This window comes from Phocoena sinus, chromosome 10 (genome assembly GCF_008692025.1).
Source record: "Phocoena sinus isolate mPhoSin1 chromosome 10, mPhoSin1.pri, whole genome shotgun sequence".
Classification (NCBI taxonomy): domain Eukaryota; kingdom Metazoa; phylum Chordata; class Mammalia; order Artiodactyla; family Phocoenidae; genus Phocoena; species Phocoena sinus.
Genome location: NC_045772.1, coordinates 63,437,297 through 63,455,903, shown reverse-complemented (window position 1 = coordinate 63,455,903; position 18,607 = coordinate 63,437,297). Strand labels below are relative to the sequence as shown.

The window sequence follows — 18,607 nt, the reverse complement described above, 5'->3', positions numbered from 1 at the left end:
TCCCGTCTTCAGGTTCTACTTCTAATTCTAGTTCTCTTGCTGTTTCTACCACATCTGCAGTTACTTCTTACACTGAAGTCTTGAGCTGCTCAGTTATCCATGAAGGTTGGAATCAGTTTCTTCTAAACTCCTGTTCACGTTGGTATTTTGCCTTCTTTCCATGAATCATGAATGATCTTAATGGCATCTAGAATGGTGAATCCTTTCCAGAAGGTTTTTAATTGACTTTGCCCAGATCCATTATCTATGGCAGCTACTGTATAGCCTTATGAAATCTGTTTCTTAAATAAAAGGACTTGAAAGTCGAAATTACTCCTTGATCCATGGGCTGCAGAGTGGAAGCTGTGTTAGCAGGCATGAAAACAACGTGAATCTTAACGTGCATCTCCATTAGAGCTCTTGGGTGACCAGGTGCATTGTCAATGAGCAGTAATATTTTGAAAGGAATCTTTTTTTTCTGAGCAGTAGGTCTCAATAGTAAGCCTAAAATATTTAGTAAACCATGTTGTCAATAGTTGTGCTGTCATCTAAGCTTTGCTGTTTCATTGATAGAACATAGCAGAGTAGATTTAGCATTTTTATTTAGCATCATTAATGAGCACTGGCTTCAACTTAAAGTCACCAGCTGCATTATCCCCTAACAAGAGAGTCAGCCTGTCCTTCAAAGCTCTGAAGCCTTGAAGCCAGGCATTGACTAATCCTCTCTAGCTATGAAAGTCCTAGATGGCATCTTCTTCCAATATAAGGCTGTTTTGTATACATTGAAAATCTGTTTTTTAATATAGCCACCTTCATTACTTATTTTAGCTAGATCTGGATAACTTGCTCCAGCTTCTACATTAGCACTTGCTGCTTCAACTTGCACTTTGATGTTATGAAGAGGCTTCTTTCCTTAAACCTCATAAATCAATCTCTGCTAGCTTCAGACTTTTCTTCTGCAGCTTCCTCACCTCTCTCAGCCTTCATAGAATTGAAGAGACTTAGGGCCGTGCTCTGGATTAGGCTTTCAATTAAGGGAATGTCATGGCTGGTTTGATCTTCTATCCAGACCAGTAGACGTTTCTCCACATCAGCAATAAGGCTGTTTGTCTTTCTTATCATTCATGTGTTCACTAGAGTAGCACTTTCAATTTCCTTCAAGAACTTTTCCTTTGCATTCACAACTTAGCTAACTGTGCAAAAGGCCTAGCTTTCAGCCTTTCTCAGCTTTCAACATGCCTTCCTTACTAAGCTCATTCATGTCTAGCTTTTGACTTAAAGTGATAAAGTGAGGGACATGAGACTCTTCCTTCCACTTTAACACTTAGAGGCCATAGTAGGGTTATTAATTGGCCTAACTTCAATATTGTTGTGTGTCTCAGGGGATAGGGAAGCCCAAGGAGAGGGAGAGAGTTGGGGGAATGGCCGATTGGTGAAGCAGTCAGAACACACAAAACATTTATCATTTAAATTTGCCATCTTATGTGGATACGGTTCATCGTGCCCCGAAACAGTTACTGGTTTCCACCGACAGAGAGACAGACAGACACACACACACACACACAACTTTGCTTCTTTCTTCCTTTCTTTGTCCTGCTAGACTCTCTGCCTTTGCTGCCTTACTGACTTTTACTAGTTCTTTGAGACATAGTTCAAAGGTCTGGACTCCTAGAAGCTTTACCTAACTCTCCCCTCTCCTCAGTCCTCTTGTATAGAGTAGGTGATATATTCTTTCCACATCATACTATATAATCATCTGTTTGTATGACTGTCTCTTAGTAGACTTTGAGTGCCCTCAAGGCAGGGTTATGGCTTATCCATTTTTGTATCCTTCCACCCTCTACCCCCTGGGCCTAACCCAGCCCCTGGCATGTAGTGTATATTTTAAATGTTGATGAATTAAATGATAAGTTAAATCCTATCTAGTCACCGCAACATTTAGTATCTTTAAGAACTTTCTTCAATATATATGGAAATGAAATGTTTCATTATCAGCATCTGGTGTAATTTTACGTTCTTTCCATCATTGCTTTTTAGGTATATTACACTGATCATGTGGTAATACAACTCTAAAACTGTATTTTAGCATTTAAACATGGAATCTTTACTTACAGAGGTTCTACAAAACTTTCTTTATTCAAAAATAGTTTATATTATTATACTTTATGTTTTCTCTCCCATATAATGTTAGAATCTTCTTGACTCAGCCATTTTTATTATGGAATCTTTCATCTGTCAATATTTAATTCCTTGTTATACCTGTTGGTGATTTGATTATCATAACATTAAATATTAAAGAAGAGCTTTCTGAAGAATGAACAAATTGATCCTTGATGGATCAATTATAAAAGTTATAAGTGTATAAATTAAATATTGTGAAATGTTGATCTATATATTTCAATTTTTAAATGATTTTACTAAAACAGGTCACATCGTGTCACTTAGATCTTCAAAATCTTCACTAAAACTAAACAAACTTAATTGCCATATAAAAATTAAGAAAGTTGTCGTAGAATTCCCCCCCAAAAGTACCAAGCCCATATAATATCATAGGTGAAATCTACCAAACTTACAAAGAATAGCTAATTTTATCATTAAACTGTTCCAGAGCATAGAAAAAAAATAAGCTTTCACATTTTTTAAATGATATAAACTTAAAATTATACCAAAATTTGACAAAGATAGCACCAAGAGAAGTAAACCACCAAACTTACTAATGAATATCAATGCAAAGTAAAATTCTAAATAAAATATTAGCAAATGTAACACATTCAAAGAAAGGTACAACAAGGACAAATTCCAGGGATGTGATGATGGTTTAAAATAATTAATCATATTTATTATGATCTGAGGAGATCTGAGGAGAAAATATGTTCTCTAATAACCATGAAAACGAAGTGCTGAAATCACATTTAACAAAATGTGATTTAATAAATTTAACAAAATTCAACATCCACTCTTGATTTAAAAAAAATAACAAAACAGGAGCTGACAGATACTTCTTTAATATGACAAAATGTATTTCAACCCAAAAGCCAGCATTTTTTAATGACATATACTAGAAAGATGTCCACTATCACCACTATAATAATTAGCAATGAAAGGACTTACATTTTGGCATTCTGAGTTACAAAGGAATGGAGAAAATAACCCCCCTCAAAATGAAATTGACTAAGGTTAAAGTTGTTTTGTAACTTTTTCAGAAGGGAGAATATAAATATAAACAATCCTTTTAAATGTTCTTGAAGGTGAGTTTTTCCTAGAAAAAAATAACATGGGACCATGGAAGGGCACTCCTAGCTGTTACTCAGGGCAAGTCAAATGAACAAAGATGGCCTTGTGGCCACATCACCAATATTTTTTAATATAGTTCTGAAGGTACTAATCAATTCAGGTAGACAGGGACAGAAATGAGATGTTTAAAAGTTGGAAATTCTAGATGTAAAAAATTATTATTTGCAGGTGATATGATTATGTAATTGGAAAACTCAAGAATATCAACTGAAAAACTATCACATGCTTTTGAATACAGTAAGATGGCTGCATACAAAATTGATACAGAGAAATCTAGCCTTCATTTATACAAATAACAACCAGTTAGAAGGTATCATAGAAGAAGAGAGTCCATTTACAATAGTAACAACAAAAATAAAAACTAGCAAGATATACACTTATGGCAGAATATGCAAGAGCTAGATGAAAACTTTAGAATGCTCCAACAGGACACATGCACACGCACACACACACGCACACACAAACGACCTGAACAAAAGCAAAGGTATATCATTTTCTTGAATAGGAAGACTATATTAATAAAGATAAACTGGGTTTTGCTGTTTGTAAACAAAAGTTTACCTGTTGCTCATACTACAAATCCATCATAGCTTTGCAGGGAATGAGCTTCATTCTATACGCTCAGGAACACAGGCTAACAGAGCAGTCATCACCTTGAACACTATAGGTTATCATACCAGAGGAAAAGGAGACTCTAGAGGGTCTCAAACTGACAATGACAAGCTTAGTACAGAAATGATACACATTAATTCTGCTCACATCTCATTGACAAGTACTGGCAAATAGTACTAACTACCACGAAGACTCAGCATCATAAAAATAAAACTGCAATAAATAACAGAGAATAGAAGTAACTCATCTATATGCAATCAATAAAAAATAATAGAAAATCCAGTTATGGACTTAAATGATACAACAATTTATGATGAAGCTACATTCAAATCAATGGGGGAAAAAGGTAGATTATTTTGTAAATAGTGATGGGGCAACTGTGCAGCCATGCGGGGGAGTGAAAAACATCACACCTATATCTCACAACAGAAAGCTTAGAATCGAAGACTTAAATGTAAAACAAACAAGCAAAAAACTAATAACCAACCATAAAAGTACTAAAAGCAACCTAGAAATAATTTTTTTATATTTCTCATAGTGGAGAGGGCCTTTCTAAATATGGTACAAAGCATTATAGCAAATATTGATATAGGGACTTCCATGGTGGTCCAGTGGGTAAGACTCCAAGTTCCCAGTGCAAGAGGCTCGGCTTCGATCCCTGGTCAGGGAACTAGATCCCGCATACATGCCGCAACTAAGAGTCCGCGTACCACAACTAAAACGTCCACATGCCGCAACTAAGACCCAGTGCATCCAAAATAAATAAATAAATATTTAAATAAGAAAATATAAACACATAAAAATCAAAATTTTTTTAGAAAGCAGAACCCACCAAAAGCAGAGTCAAAACACAAGTGGGGGAAATTTGGCAATCTATGTCACAGACAAGGGACTAATTCTCCAAATATTTGAACAGGCCCCACGAATCAATTAAAAAAGCAACTTGACAACCCAACTGAAAAATGGGCAAAGTATTGAATAGAATCTTCACAGAAAATAAAATACAGATGGCTCTTAAGTCTATGAAAAGATGCTTAACCTCAACCTATAATAAAAGTAATGCAAATTAAAGCATTGAAATGCCATATTTTATCTATTACATTGGCAATGAACCAAAAAACTGATAATATTTCATGTTAGTCTTGATGTGGGGAAGTACTCTTTTATAATGCTGACCAATGTATAAATTGTTACCAGTTGGAAGTTACCATTCTTCCAGTTGGAAACATTTCTAAACTTCTGAAGTTGATACTTTGGAGATCAACCATGATCCACAAAATATACTTAAGCATGTCTGCTAGAGATATAAATGAATGAAATAGATGTTATAAGGCATTTTTTATTTCCTAAAAAATATACTTCCTTTTACTATCTTAAATATGCTTCCATTCCACAGACCTTCTATAAGAGAATCTTTTAGAACAACTAATCTGACAAATATGTATATACTTATAGGGCAGTGAGGGAGGATATTTGAAATCAGGACTAAACCTGATTTCAGAAAACTGGACACACAATATTTATATCTACCTTGCACACTGGATCAGCCTATAGGCAATGTACTTGTGGAATAGGTATCCCAGCCGAACTTTGTCCGTATGAAGTGTCTCAATTATGAGATTCCTAGCTGTTGTGTGTAGTTGTGAAGGGAGTATAGAAGCTTTTGTCGCCTGATTTAAGAGAATCAGGTTCTTCTGCTGAGCCTCCACATCAACAAAATAGTTCTGTTCTTTGAGCTCTTGGGGATAGGAAGTGGGCACCATCATCTTGGTTTTCTGGGTACCTGAAAGTGAGGTCAGTATCCAGGGCTTATCTATAGGGGGAAATCGGGATTTCTGGTCCCATTCAGAAGGTGAGCTCTGTGATGTTTTGGGTAGTAAGAGAAGGTAGTGATATTACAGGCTTAATGAGAGTAGGAAGGGCCCGCTCATCAATGTAAGGGGTTTGGGATACTGGTGTCCTGTAATCAGTGAGATAGGACTTAAATGTTCTAAATTGTTCCATAGCAAAAGGATCTCGGGGGTCTCTGGATTTCTTCATAAGTGTCAGAGACCTCTGATATTTGGAACTTCTTAGTGGTGAAAGGGGCTTGAAGTACCTTGAAACTTGGAGCACTGGGATGGACCAATGCTGATCTAGGTTTCAGAGAAGAAATAATTGACAATCTTTCCTTACTTTTCTTAGAGACAGGAGAGGACAAATTTTTCTGGGGCTTTCCAGGGGTTGAGGGAGCCCATAGTGTAGGGCGTTGCCCAGGGGTGGGAGGGATCCATAGTGGGCAAGCTTGCCCAAGAAGGGTCCATGGTGACAGATGCTGCCTAAGGGTAGAAGGGACTTGTAGATAGGGAGATTGCTCATGGGTGGCAGAGGTCTGGAATGCCTGAGGCTGCTCAGAGAGGGTTAAGGGTCCAGATTCCAAGAGTTCCTCAGGGGTGGAAGAAGCCCCAGGAACCAAGCACTTCCCATGAGAGAAAGGGGCCCAGATACTGGGAATCTGTGCAGAAGTGGCTGGGACTCCAGATATAAGGAGCTGTCTGAGGTCAAGAAGGGGCTTCAATATCAGAGGCAACTGGGGAGTCACAATGTCCCTAGATATGAAGAATTGCCTAGAACTAAGAAGGGCCTGGTGCAAGGGGCTGCCCTGGAGTGGGAGAGGGCCCAGATATTGGGCTGGGGACTGGAGCTGGGAACCGAACAGAGGTGGATTGACCCTTAGAAACTGGTGTCTGTCTAGAGGAAGGAAAAGTCTGTGGTGCCAGGAGCTTCCTGGGTTCTGAAGGAATCCTCATTCCCAAGGATTTCCCAGGGACAAAGGGGGCTTGTGTAAGAGGAGACCTTGATATCTGCAAAGGAGTAGAAGAGACCTCAAATATAGGGGACTTCTCAGCAACAGGAGCAGATGATACTGGGGACTGCTTAGGAATGTGAGGAGCACGTGTTGTGATAGATATATCAGTAATGGAAAAGATCCCAACTTCCAGAGTATGTCTTGAAGGAGGACCAGGCCTGTGTGGTAAGGACTGCTCATTAATAAGAAGAGCTCCTAATTTTAGGTCCTGCTCAGACCTGAGAGTAATACCCATGGACTGGGCCTGTCCTGGGGTGAAAGGGGCTCCCAAAGGTTGGATTTGTTCTGGGATGTGGGGAGATTCTAAGGTATAGTTGTTATCTGAGGTGGGAGGAACTCCTAATTCCTCAAACTGTTCTGGAGAGAGAGAAACCCCCAATGCTTGAGCCTGTCCTAAAGTGAAAGGGGCCCCCAAGTCCTGGGCCTGCTGAGGGGTGACATGGATCCCCAGTCCCTGGGCCTGTTGAGAGGTGAGAGTGATCCCCAGTTCCTGGGTCTGCTGAGCGGTAACATGGGGGACCACCTGTGCCTGGGCCTGTTCAGGGGTGACATGAATCCCCAGTGTCTGAGCCTGCTCATGGGTGAGAGTTATCCCCAATGCCTGGACTTGCTGAGGGGTAAGAGTGACCCTCAGTGCATGGGCCTGCTCAGGTGCGTGGGCTGCTCCCAAACCCTGAGACATCTTAGGAATAGGGGTTTCCCCCAATTCCTGAACCTGACAGGAGGTGGGGGTGATTCCCAGTGCCTTGGCCTCTTCAGGGGTGAGGTCAATTTCCATTGCCTGGGCCTGCTGAGGGGTAAGAGTAATGGACTTTGTGGGAGACTGTCCAGAAATAGAAAAGGCTCCTGGTGAGGAAGATTGTGTAGAGATGGGAGGAATGATTGGTATGGGGTGCTTTCCATAGCCAGATTCTCTAATTTCTTAAGATTCCCATTGAACTCTCTTCTTTGGTGTAACTGCAATGCGTCTTTTGGTGTGCTCTGCCACCTGGAAGACAATGTCACTGAAGTGTGACTGAGCAGCTGTTCTGGTTGTTCAGAAGTTTTCATCTCCTTTGCTGTTTTCTGCTTCTGCCTTTCATGGTCCTCTACCTTTCTCCTTGGCTTCTGCTTCTCCTCCTCTCTCTCCCAACTGCTTTCTTGCTCCAGATATCTCACTTCCTTCTGAACCTGCATCACCTGCTGTCCTTTCTCCTTCTCCAAGGGCACTCCTTGTTCTTTCACTTTTTGCTTCCATGCTTCCAGCTGCTGCTGCTTTGACTTCTGATGCCCTTCTTTCTCCTCTTCCCTTTTCTTTTGCCTCTCATCTGGCTCAATCTGCTTTTGCATCCTCTGTTTTTGCTGTCCCTTCCACACCTCTTCTTCCTGCCACTGTTTCTGCTTCTGTTGCCCTCGCTTTCCCTCCTTCATTGGGAGCCATGCCTCTTCCTTTTCCAAATTCTTATTTATCATCTCATAGCTCCTTTCTTCTAGCCTTTGTTTTTCCTTCTCCTTATGGTCTTTCCCTACTGTTGAGGCTACAGGAACATCCCGTTCACTTTCTATTTCAGCCAAGATCATTTGTATTAAATTGTCAGTTAGTGGGCCAAGGCCCTCCTGTGAAAGTAAGGTGCTAATTTCTGACTTTGCACTAATCTGCTTCTGAAAATGCAATTCTGGCATAAATGAGACCACCTTTTTTCGTTTCATAGGTTTCTCTCCAATTTGTCCTGCATTTTTTATATCTTTGTATTTTCTCAAGATTTTTGTCACAGTTTCAGCCACTTTTTGGAAATATTCCTCAATTTTTGCCTTTATGATTCCTAATTTTTCAACTTCTGCTCTTTTTAATAATAACTCTTCTTTTGACCTAGTCTTTTTATCCAAAGGCTTTCCTATGTTATCGATTTTCTCTTTTAGGAATGACACTATGGCTTTCTGAAATTCTTCTAGATTACTCTGTTCTCTTTTGCCATCTGGAGTTCCTGAAGTCTCTTTAGTTATCCTAGACTGTGATTTAACAAGTTCAAGAGACTTGACTTTCTTGGCGAAGACTGACATATCCTTCTCTTCAGTTTTTTCTTCTTTGCTTGTAATGGTTCCTGGAGAGATTTGGTGTTTCTTTCCTTTTATTTTCATTTTCTCAGAGGAATAATCAAGTTGACTCAACCTGGATGGCTCTGCTTGGCTACTCATCTCACTTCTGCCTTCTTCGTCCATTCACTTAATGATGAGTTCCTCTTTATTCTCTGAAGAAATTTGACTTCTGCTATGGGAATATTCAGGTTTGGCTTTCCTGAGTCTTTCCCATATACTACTGGTTCCACTTTTGCCACCTTGGCTCTTTGTGTCAGAAGGGAAATCAGAAGGAAAATGTTGACTTTTTGATTCAGTGAGTGACTTTGATTTGCTTTCAGAAAAGGATTTTATTTCTTTTCTCTTCTTTTCTAGTGCTTGTATTTCAAAGTGGTGATCAAGTTTGGGCCCTGCGACTTTCTGTTTACCTTTATCATCATTCACATTTGATTCGGAGGTCTCCTGCATATATGGGCCTTTTGTGCGCTTTCCTTTCTGTGATTGGTACTGATCAGTCCCATCTTTCTGAAAGGCACCGCCTTTCTTCGCTGATATCTTATCTATAATGATATCTTCAGTGATCTCTTCAGAAGACTTTTTCTGTTTTTTTTCAGGTAAAGGGTATTGCTGGTCAGTTATATCTGAAATCGTCTCACCTTGGGCTGTATATGAAGGAGATGAGTCCCATATGATCCCCAAGGCTTTGGTCCCTTTTTGGGGGGCCTCATCTACAACAATTTCAAATTCTTTGGCCAAAATATTATCTACACTGTCTAATGTGTCAGCTTGGCTAATGGCTAATTGTGGAGAAGGCTCAGGTAACACTCTCAGTGTTGATGTGGGCAATGCTTGGTGTTCTATGCCTTTGGATCGAACAAGGTGTTTATATTTTCCTTCTACTTCTTGAAGTTTCTGCTGAAGCATTTCATTTTTTTTACTGAGATCTTGTATTATCTTCAGGGAAATCTCTTTTTCTCTTTCACTTGTCTCATTTGTATACATATTGGCACTTTGGGGGTTAATAACTTTCACTTCATCATTTAGTGTACTCAAAGCTTTAGAAAGGTTTTCTATTGTTGATGACATATATTTAATAGCATTGTTTTCCAATTTATTGAACACTGCAGTATCTTTGAGTTCCTGTAGCATATCTTGGATTTCTGAAACCTTTGTATTTGTTGCAAATTGATCACTAATCATCTGATCTGGTCTTAAAGCATGAGCTGTTGCAGGTCGCTTTATAACACTTTCTATCCAAGATTTCCATAGAGAACCTCTAGATGCTAGAAGAAATAAATAAATAAATAAAATAATGAGATCGCATTTCTTCTTTTGTGCTGTGCTCTATGTTTAAGCCTAAGGAATTTAGCCTAAATTAACAGATAGATATAGGATAAAGTTTCATCAGGTAAGTTTGGCCCCAAAATAAACAGCATTATTTTCAAAAGAATGACTCTTTTCCCACAATCATCTAGAAGTTCTTCTTCCAGAGTTTAGGAGAAGAACTCAGCTGTGACCTCAACTTACTTTCGATCACAATTTTGAGATTAGACATAAGGTAAACCAGAACTTTCCTTTGGTTTTGATTATGCTTGGTGCTTTCCATTTTCTTTCTTGGGTTCCTATCTTTCTTTTCTCCCTTTTCTGAGTCGAAGCTAACCTTGATTCTTTCAAAAGGATCACAAAAGAATAGAAGGAAAACATTTGAAGGGATTTCCAAAATGGCTGAATGAGAAACTCAGCAAATTTTTCCCAAAAAGGCAATGAAAAAACTGAGCAAAACTGCCAAAAACAATCATTTTAGGACGTTGGAAACTGAGCAAAGGCATACAACAAATTGAGAAGAATTTATTCAAGAAAAATTTGCTATGATGTTTTAGCCTGGAGCTGCTTCCATCTCCAACTCCCTAGCCCTATGGCCTGAGTTCTACCAGAGTGAGGCAGCCTGTGAGGACTGACAGCTCTACTGCCTGAGGGGGTTGATTTGATCTAGAGCAAAGCAATTCTTTAACAATACTACTTTAACCCATACACAGATCCGTTAGCAAAGAGTAGAAGCCTTACTGGATCAATCTGGATTAATTAATGATTGACTAATCATTGACTGACCACTAAGCTATGCGGACCCAAAAGTAACCCCTAAAATTCAGGCTTAAAAATAAAAATAAACAAACAAAAAAACACAACTGAGTAGAGATATCAGTGGTTGCCCACTGTGGGGGATACAGACTCCACCAAATTAGTCCAGACAAGTCACTAAAAAACAAACCAAAAAGGCAACAAAAACAAACTCTGGAGGTTGTAAGGAGAATCAAAATCCAGAGTTGCTACAATATATTACCTAAAATGTCCAGTTTTCAACATAAAAAAAAGCATGCAAAGAAACAGAAAAGTGTGACCCATACACAGGAGGAAAAGCAGTCAGTAGAAATTGTCTCAGGGACCAGGGAGAGGAGGTGGGCAGATGTTGGACTTATCAGAAAAAAAGAAGCAGTTATAAATACGTCCAAAAAACTAAAAGAAACCATATTTTAAAATAAAAGTATGATGACAATTACTCGTCAAATAGAGCATATCATTAAAGAGATGAAAACTGGAAAACCAAGTGGAAAAATTGGAATTGAGTAGTACAATAACTGAAATGAAAAATTCACCAAAAGGGCTCAACAGCATGTATGAGCTTACAGAAGAAAATAACCAGCAAACCTGATGCTAGATAACTAGAGATTGTCTACTCTGAAGAACAGGGAGGAAAAAGAATAAAGAAAAATGAACAAAGCCTCAGAGACTTGTAAGGTACCATCAAGCATACCAATGTACAAGCAATAGAAATCCCAGAAGAAGAAGACAGTGGGGCATTAAAAGTATTTGAAGAAATAATGGCCAGATCATCCCAAATTTGATGAAAAACATTAATCAACACGTTCAAGAAGCTCAGCAAATTCTAAGTGGGATAAATACCGAAAGATCAATACCTAGAACATCATAGTCAAACTGTTGAAAGCCAGACGAAGTGAGAATCTTTAAAGCAAAAAGAGAAAAATGACTCATCACAATCAAAGGAGACCCATTTAGAACAGGGGAACTGCAGTAAATTTAACAGGTCACTTCTTATCAGAAACAGTGGAGGCAGAAGGCAGTGGGATGGTATATTCAAAGTGCTGAAAGAATAATACTATTAACCAAGAATTCTATATCCACCAAAACTATTCTTCAAAAATAACCAGCAAACTTGATGCTAGATTGCTAGAAGTTAAGACATCCATTCCCTGAAATAACACTCTTCCCAAAGTAGCATGAATGTACAGCCCTCATAACCATCATTATTGCATGTTTTTTTTTTTTTTTTTTTTTTTATTTTTGGCTGTGTTGGGTCTTCGTTTCTGTGCGAGGGCCCTCTCTAGTTACAGCGAGCAGGGGCCACTCTTCATCGCATTGCAGTGCGCGGGCCTCTCACCGTCGTGGCCTCTCCCGCTGTGGAGCACAGGCTCCAGACACGCAGGCTCAGTAGTTGTGGCTCACGGGCCCAGTTGCTCTGTGGCATGTGGGATCCTCCCAGACCAGGGCTCGAACCCGTGTCCCCTGCATTGGCAGGCAGATTCTCAACCACTGCGCCACCAGGGAAGCCCATTGCATGTTTTTAAACACTTCTCTAAATGTATTACAGAAGAGCTATCACATCCATTCACTGAAATAACACTCCTGTCAAAGTTGCTTTCAGTGAACACTCATATATCCATAGTTAATACATGTATTTTTAAACTCTTCTCTAAGTACATTACAGAATGTCTGTCACATCCATTCACTGAAATAAGTACATGCTTCTCAAAGTAGCATGCATGTACAACTCTTTATTTTTAATGAAGGAGAGAAATAATATATACTGACAGCAAGTAAGCTTATGAGAAGATGCTCAATATCACTTGTCATTAGAGAATTGAAATTACAATGAGATACTGTTACACACCTATTAAAATATCTAAAATTAAAAAAAAAACCATAATACCAATGCTTGCAAGGATATGGAGTAACTGGAACTTTTGTTTATTGCTGGTGGGAATGAAAAATGGTACAGATACTTGAGAAGACAGTTTGGAAGTTTCTTACAAAATTACTTACAAAATAATGTAGTCTTTTAAAAAATTTACTACTATTATTTATTCACTTTTGCCTGCATGGGGTCTTTTTTCCTGTGCATGGGCTTTCTCTAGTTGTGGTGAGTGGGGGCTATACTCTTCGTTGTGGTGCGCGGGCTTCTCACGGCTTCTCTTGTTGTGGAGCACAGGCTTTAGGCATGCGGGCTTCAGTAGTTGTGGCACGTGGGCTCAGTAGTTGTGGCTCGTGGGCATTAGAGCGCAGGCTCAGTAGTTGTGGTGCACAGGCTTAGTTGCTCCGCGGCATGTGGGATCTTCCCGGACCAGGGATCGAACCTGTGTCCCTGCGTTGGCAGGTGGATTCTTAACCACTGCACCACCAGGGAAGTCCCAAATAGTTATTTATTTGGCTGTGCCAGGTCTTAGTTACGGCACATAGGATCTTTGTTGCGGCATGCAGACTTCTTAGTTGCAGCATGTGGACTCTTAGTTGCAGCATGTGGGATTTAGTTCCCTGACCACGGATGGAACCCAGGCCTGCATTGGGAGCACGGAGTCTTGACCACTGGACCACCAGGGAAGTCCCAATGTAGTCTTATATGATTCAGCAATCATGCTTCTAGGTATCTACCCAGTTAATTTGAAAACTTACGTCCACACAAAATACTTGCATGAGAATGTTTATAGTAGCTTTATTCTTAATCACCAAAACCTGGAAGCAGCCAAAATGTCCTTCAATAGGGAGATAAACAAACTGTGGTACATCTATACAATGAAATATTATGCAGCAATAAAAATAAATAATCTATTAAGCCACAAACTATTATGGAGGAAACTTAAATGTGTATTGCTAAGAGATAGAAACCTGTCTAGAAAAGCTACATACTGCATAATTCCAATTATATGACATTCTTGACAAGTCAAAACTATAGGGACCCTAAAAAAGCAGTGGTTGCCAGAGTCTTGGAGAGGGGAAGGATTAAACACAGGGGATTTTTAGGATGGAGAAACTATTCTGTATGATACTGTAATGGTGGATACATGACAATATACATTTGTCAAACCCTACATAACTCTACAGTACCAAGAGTGAAACTACATAGGCAAATTTTTAAAAATAACCATCTAGGAGGTAAGGGGATCCCAGGAAGGAATTCATACTGTGATACGAGAATCTAACCATATTAGAAATGTATGACACAACCTCACTGAAAGAAATGGCAGTGCTGGGGAAGAGGGAGTGTTGCTGACCTAAGTAACTGGAAATGAAAGGATTCTGTAAGACCAAGGCAAAAGGAACTACATATGAGGGCTGTACTGTAGTTGATAAGTTGTTTCCCTTGGGAGTATGGGTTAATAATTCTGATACTGCTATACATGTATACTGGACTGAACAATTAAGTAAATGGACGGCAGACGGTAGGAACAGGTTTCTCACTGTTTTGGGTAGGAATTTACTGATAAGCAAGGGGAGGGAGCTAGAATGATCCATGTGATAATGAATTAGAGTTAGAGACATTGACAAGAACTCATGTTGAGCTTAATGTAGTTACAGATGATTATATACATAAATGTCTATAGATATGTGTATATTCATGGATCAGCACACGCACACATTTTTTTTGCTCTGTCAGATGAGAGGGCCAAGGGAATTCCCTGGTGCTCCGGTGGTTAGGACTCCAAGCTCTCACTCCCAAGGGCCCAGGTTGAATCCCTGGTCAGGGAACTAAGACCCCACAAGCCAAAAAAAAAAAAAAAAGAAAAAAAGAAAGGTGAGAGGGCCAAACAGAAATAACAGCCTAGTAGCAATGACCACACATAGCAACCAAATCTTGGTTTTTAATACTATTCTCTAATGAAAGGAACCAGAAGTCCTTGGAGAAATGACAGATTCTAGAACTGGGGCAGGAAATATTCAAGATGAACCTGAAGCATCTTGTAACTTGTAAGTACCAGAAAGTAAGGAAGTGCTAAAAAAAAAAAGATAGAATAAACCACATTGATGCGGGTATGTGAAAGGGGCACAAAAACCAACCGAAAGAGGTTCTGATGGCCAAAGCTGGAACTTGAGCAAGAAAATAAAGTAGTATTAGGTTTTATAACCCAAAGTATTAAATATCTATGAGTTCATTTTGATATAAATAAATAATCTAATAAATTACTAAATAGGAGAGAAGAGACAGACTCCTGTGCTTAAAAGTTCAAATAATTTATGTAGATACTCCACCCTAGAGGAGGGGGCGCATAACTCTCCATTCCTTAAATGTGGGCTGCACATATGGACTTCCTTTTAAAGAGCACAATATGGCAAATGAGGAAAAAACTAACTTTGCAGTGGAGAAACCTGACAAGCACTATTTTAGCTAGGTGATCAAGGTCAACACTGAGTCATAAATCATTTGATAATATGTACCCTTGAAATGGTATTGTGACAATAGTACTTTACCTCTGTGATCTTTCTCCCAAAACCCCATAGCCCCAGGGTAAATGTGAGAAAAGTATCAGATGAATTCCAATAGAGGGGCATTTTACAATACACCTGACTGGTACTCCTCAAACCCATCAGGGACATCAAACACAAGGAAAAATCTGAGAAATTGTCACAGCCAAGAAAGCCTAAGGAGCCATGGCAACTAGATGTAATCTGGTACCCTGGATGGGCCCCTGAAACAGAAAAAGGACACTAGGTAAAAACAAGAAATTATTAATCAATTACAAACTTTAATTAATAATGTCTCAATATTGGTTTGTTAATTATAGCAAATGCATCATACTAAAGTAAATATTAATAATAAAGTATGGTGAGATAAATGGAACTTTATTATAGTCTCAATTTTTCTCTAAATCTAAAACTGCCTGAAAAAAATGAATGTGAAATGAAGACAATCCCAGATAGATAAGCAATGACTTGGTGCTGGTAGACTGGCCTTACAAGACATAGTAAAGAAGTCTTTTAGGTTGAAAGAAAATGACACCAGAGGATAATGCAATTTCACACAAAGAAATAAAGAGCACCAGTATATGTAAGTAAATTTAAAAGGCGGTAAAAATATTATTTTCTTTTTCCTCTCTTAGTCAATTAAAAAGACAATCATATAAAACAATAATTTATATGGACTTCCCTGGTGGCGCAGTGGTTAAGAATACTCCCACCAATGCAGGGGACATGGGTTTAATCCCTGGTCCAGGAAGATCCCACATGCCTCGGCACAACTAAGCCCATGTGCCACAACTACTGAGCCCACGTTCCACAACCACGGAAGCCCACGTGCCTAGAGCCCGTGCTCCGCAACAAGAGAAGCCACCACATTGAGAAGCCCGTGCACTGCAATGAAGAGTAGCTCCCGCTTGCTGCAACTAGAGAAAGCCCGCGTGCAGCAGCGAAGACCCAACGCAGCCAAAAATAAATAAATAAATAACAATAATTATAAAACTATATTGTTGGGCATATAATGCATAAATATGTAATATATATGACAAAACACATAGGATGGGAAGAGAATGGAGCTATTGGAGCAAAGGTTCTATATTTTGCTGAAATTAAGTTAGTACTAATCTCTGGCAGATTGTGGTAATTTAAGGTGTATACTGCAGTTCCTAGAACAACCACTAAGAAAATTACTCCAAAAATGTAGGAAAAAATGGAATTAAAAGGTAGACTAGGGCTTCCCTGGTGGCGCAGTGGTTGAGAGTCCACCTGCTGATGCAGGGGACACAGGTTCGTGCCCCGGTCTGGGAGGATACCACATGCCGAGGAGCGGCTGGGCCCGTGAGCCATGGCCGCTGAGCCTGCGCGTCCGGAGCCTGTGCTCCGCAACGGGAGAGGCCACAACGGTGAGAGGCCCGCGTACTTCAAAAAAAAAAAACAAAACAAAACCAAAAAAAAAAGGTAGACTAGAAAATATCTGTTTAGGGGACTTCCCTGGTGGTGCAGTGGTTAAGATCCGCCTGCCAAGGCACAGGACACGGCTTTGATCCCTGGTCCTGGAAGATCCCACATGCCATGGAGCAAGTAAGCCTGTGTGCTACAACTACTGAGCCTGCGCTCTAGAGCCCACGAGCCACAACTACTGAGCCAGTGTGGCACAACTACTGAAGCCCACGTGCCTAGAACCTGTGCTCCGCAACAAGAGAAGCCACCGCAATGAGAAGCCCGCAAACCACAACAAAGAGTAGTCCCTGCTTGCTGCAACTAGAGGAAGCCTGCACGCAGCAGCGAAGACCCAACACAGCTAAAAATAAAATAAATAAAAATAAAAATAAAATATCTGTTTAACACAGAAGGCAGTAAAAGAAGACTAGAAGAAGAAAAATATATATAAGACATATGGAAAACAGCAAAATAGCAGGTATATATCCAACCATATCAATAATTACATTAAATATGAATTAATCACTCCAGCCAAAAGTCAGAGATTGCCATATTGTATTTAAAAAAGAAAAAAGCCCACAAGATCCAACTATAAGCAACATATCCTAGATTCAATCTTGCTAACAGTAACCACAGGGGAGCTAGAGAGACTATACTAATATCTGACAAAATAAACGTTAAGGCAAAATTTAAAAAATGGTTCTAGAGACAACAGAAGACATTTTATAATGATAAAAGGGTCAGTTCATCAGGAAGCTAACACAATTATAAACATATGTGCATCTAACAACAGAGCCTTCAAATACAGGAAGCAAAAAAACTGACAGAATTAAAGAGAGAAATAACAATAATATTGGAGAGTTCAATATCCCACTCTCAATAATGGATAGAACAACTAGATAGAAAGATCAGCAAAGAGATACATAGAAGACTAGAACAACAATATAAACCAACTATAAAACACTGCACCTGACAACAACCAGATATATATTCTTTTCAAGAACACATGGAATACTCTCCAGAATAGCTCATATGTTAGGCTATAAAACAAGTCCCAATACATTTAAAAGAATTAAAATAATATAGAGCATGTTCCTCAATTGCAATGTGATAGATGGATAGATAGATTATATATAATCTCCTTCTGGTTCTGCTCTCATGGTTGAAGTTCATAATACAACACTAAAACCATGATCCATATAAGAAAAAAATGATAAATTGATGGAACATCATCAAAATTAAACACTTTTGGGTTTCAAGGCACCATTAAGAAAATGAAAGACAAGCCACAGACTGGGAGAAAACATTTGCAAATCACTTTTCTGATAAAGGACTTGTATCCAGGATATATAAGGAACTCTTAAAGCTCAATAATAAAAATGGCTAAGTATTTGAATAGACATTTCATCAAAGATATAGGAAAGACTAATAAGCACATGAAAAAATGCTCAACATCATTAATCATTAGGGAAATGCAAATTAAAACCACAATGAGGGCTTCTCTGGTGGCGCAGTGGTTGAGAGTCCGCCTGCCAGATGCAGGGGACACGGGTTCGTGCCCCGGTCTGGGAAGATCCCACGTGCCGCGGAGCGGCTGGGCCCGTGAGCCATGGCCGCTGGGCCTGCACGTCCGGAGCCTGTGCTCCGCAACGGGAGAGGCCACGACAGTGAGAGGCCCGCGTACCGCAAAAAAAACACCAAAAAACCACAATGAGATATCACTTCATACTTATTAGAAAGGCTATAATAAAAAAGACAGACAATGACAAGTGTTGTTGAGGATGTGAAGAAACTGGAACCGTAATACACTGCTGATGGAAATTGCAATGGTGCTGTCACTTGGGAAATCAGTTA

The 18,607-nt window shown here is 39.4% G+C and overlaps 1 protein-coding gene across 1 annotated transcript in view; it reads right to left on the bottom strand.

The window, feature by feature from the left end:
* Positions 1-18,607, bottom strand: part of FAM186A (family with sequence similarity 186 member A) — a 119,467-nt gene that overhangs the window by 61,197 nt on the left and 39,663 nt on the right. Inside the window, 5 exon segments of the mRNA XM_032646947.1 lie at positions 5,416-5,757; positions 5,759-5,910; positions 5,912-6,419; positions 6,526-7,636; positions 7,639-10,071. Of these exon segments, the coding sequence (XP_032502838.1) occupies positions 5,416-5,757; positions 5,759-5,910; positions 5,912-6,419; positions 6,526-7,636; positions 7,639-10,071 (4,546 nt within the window).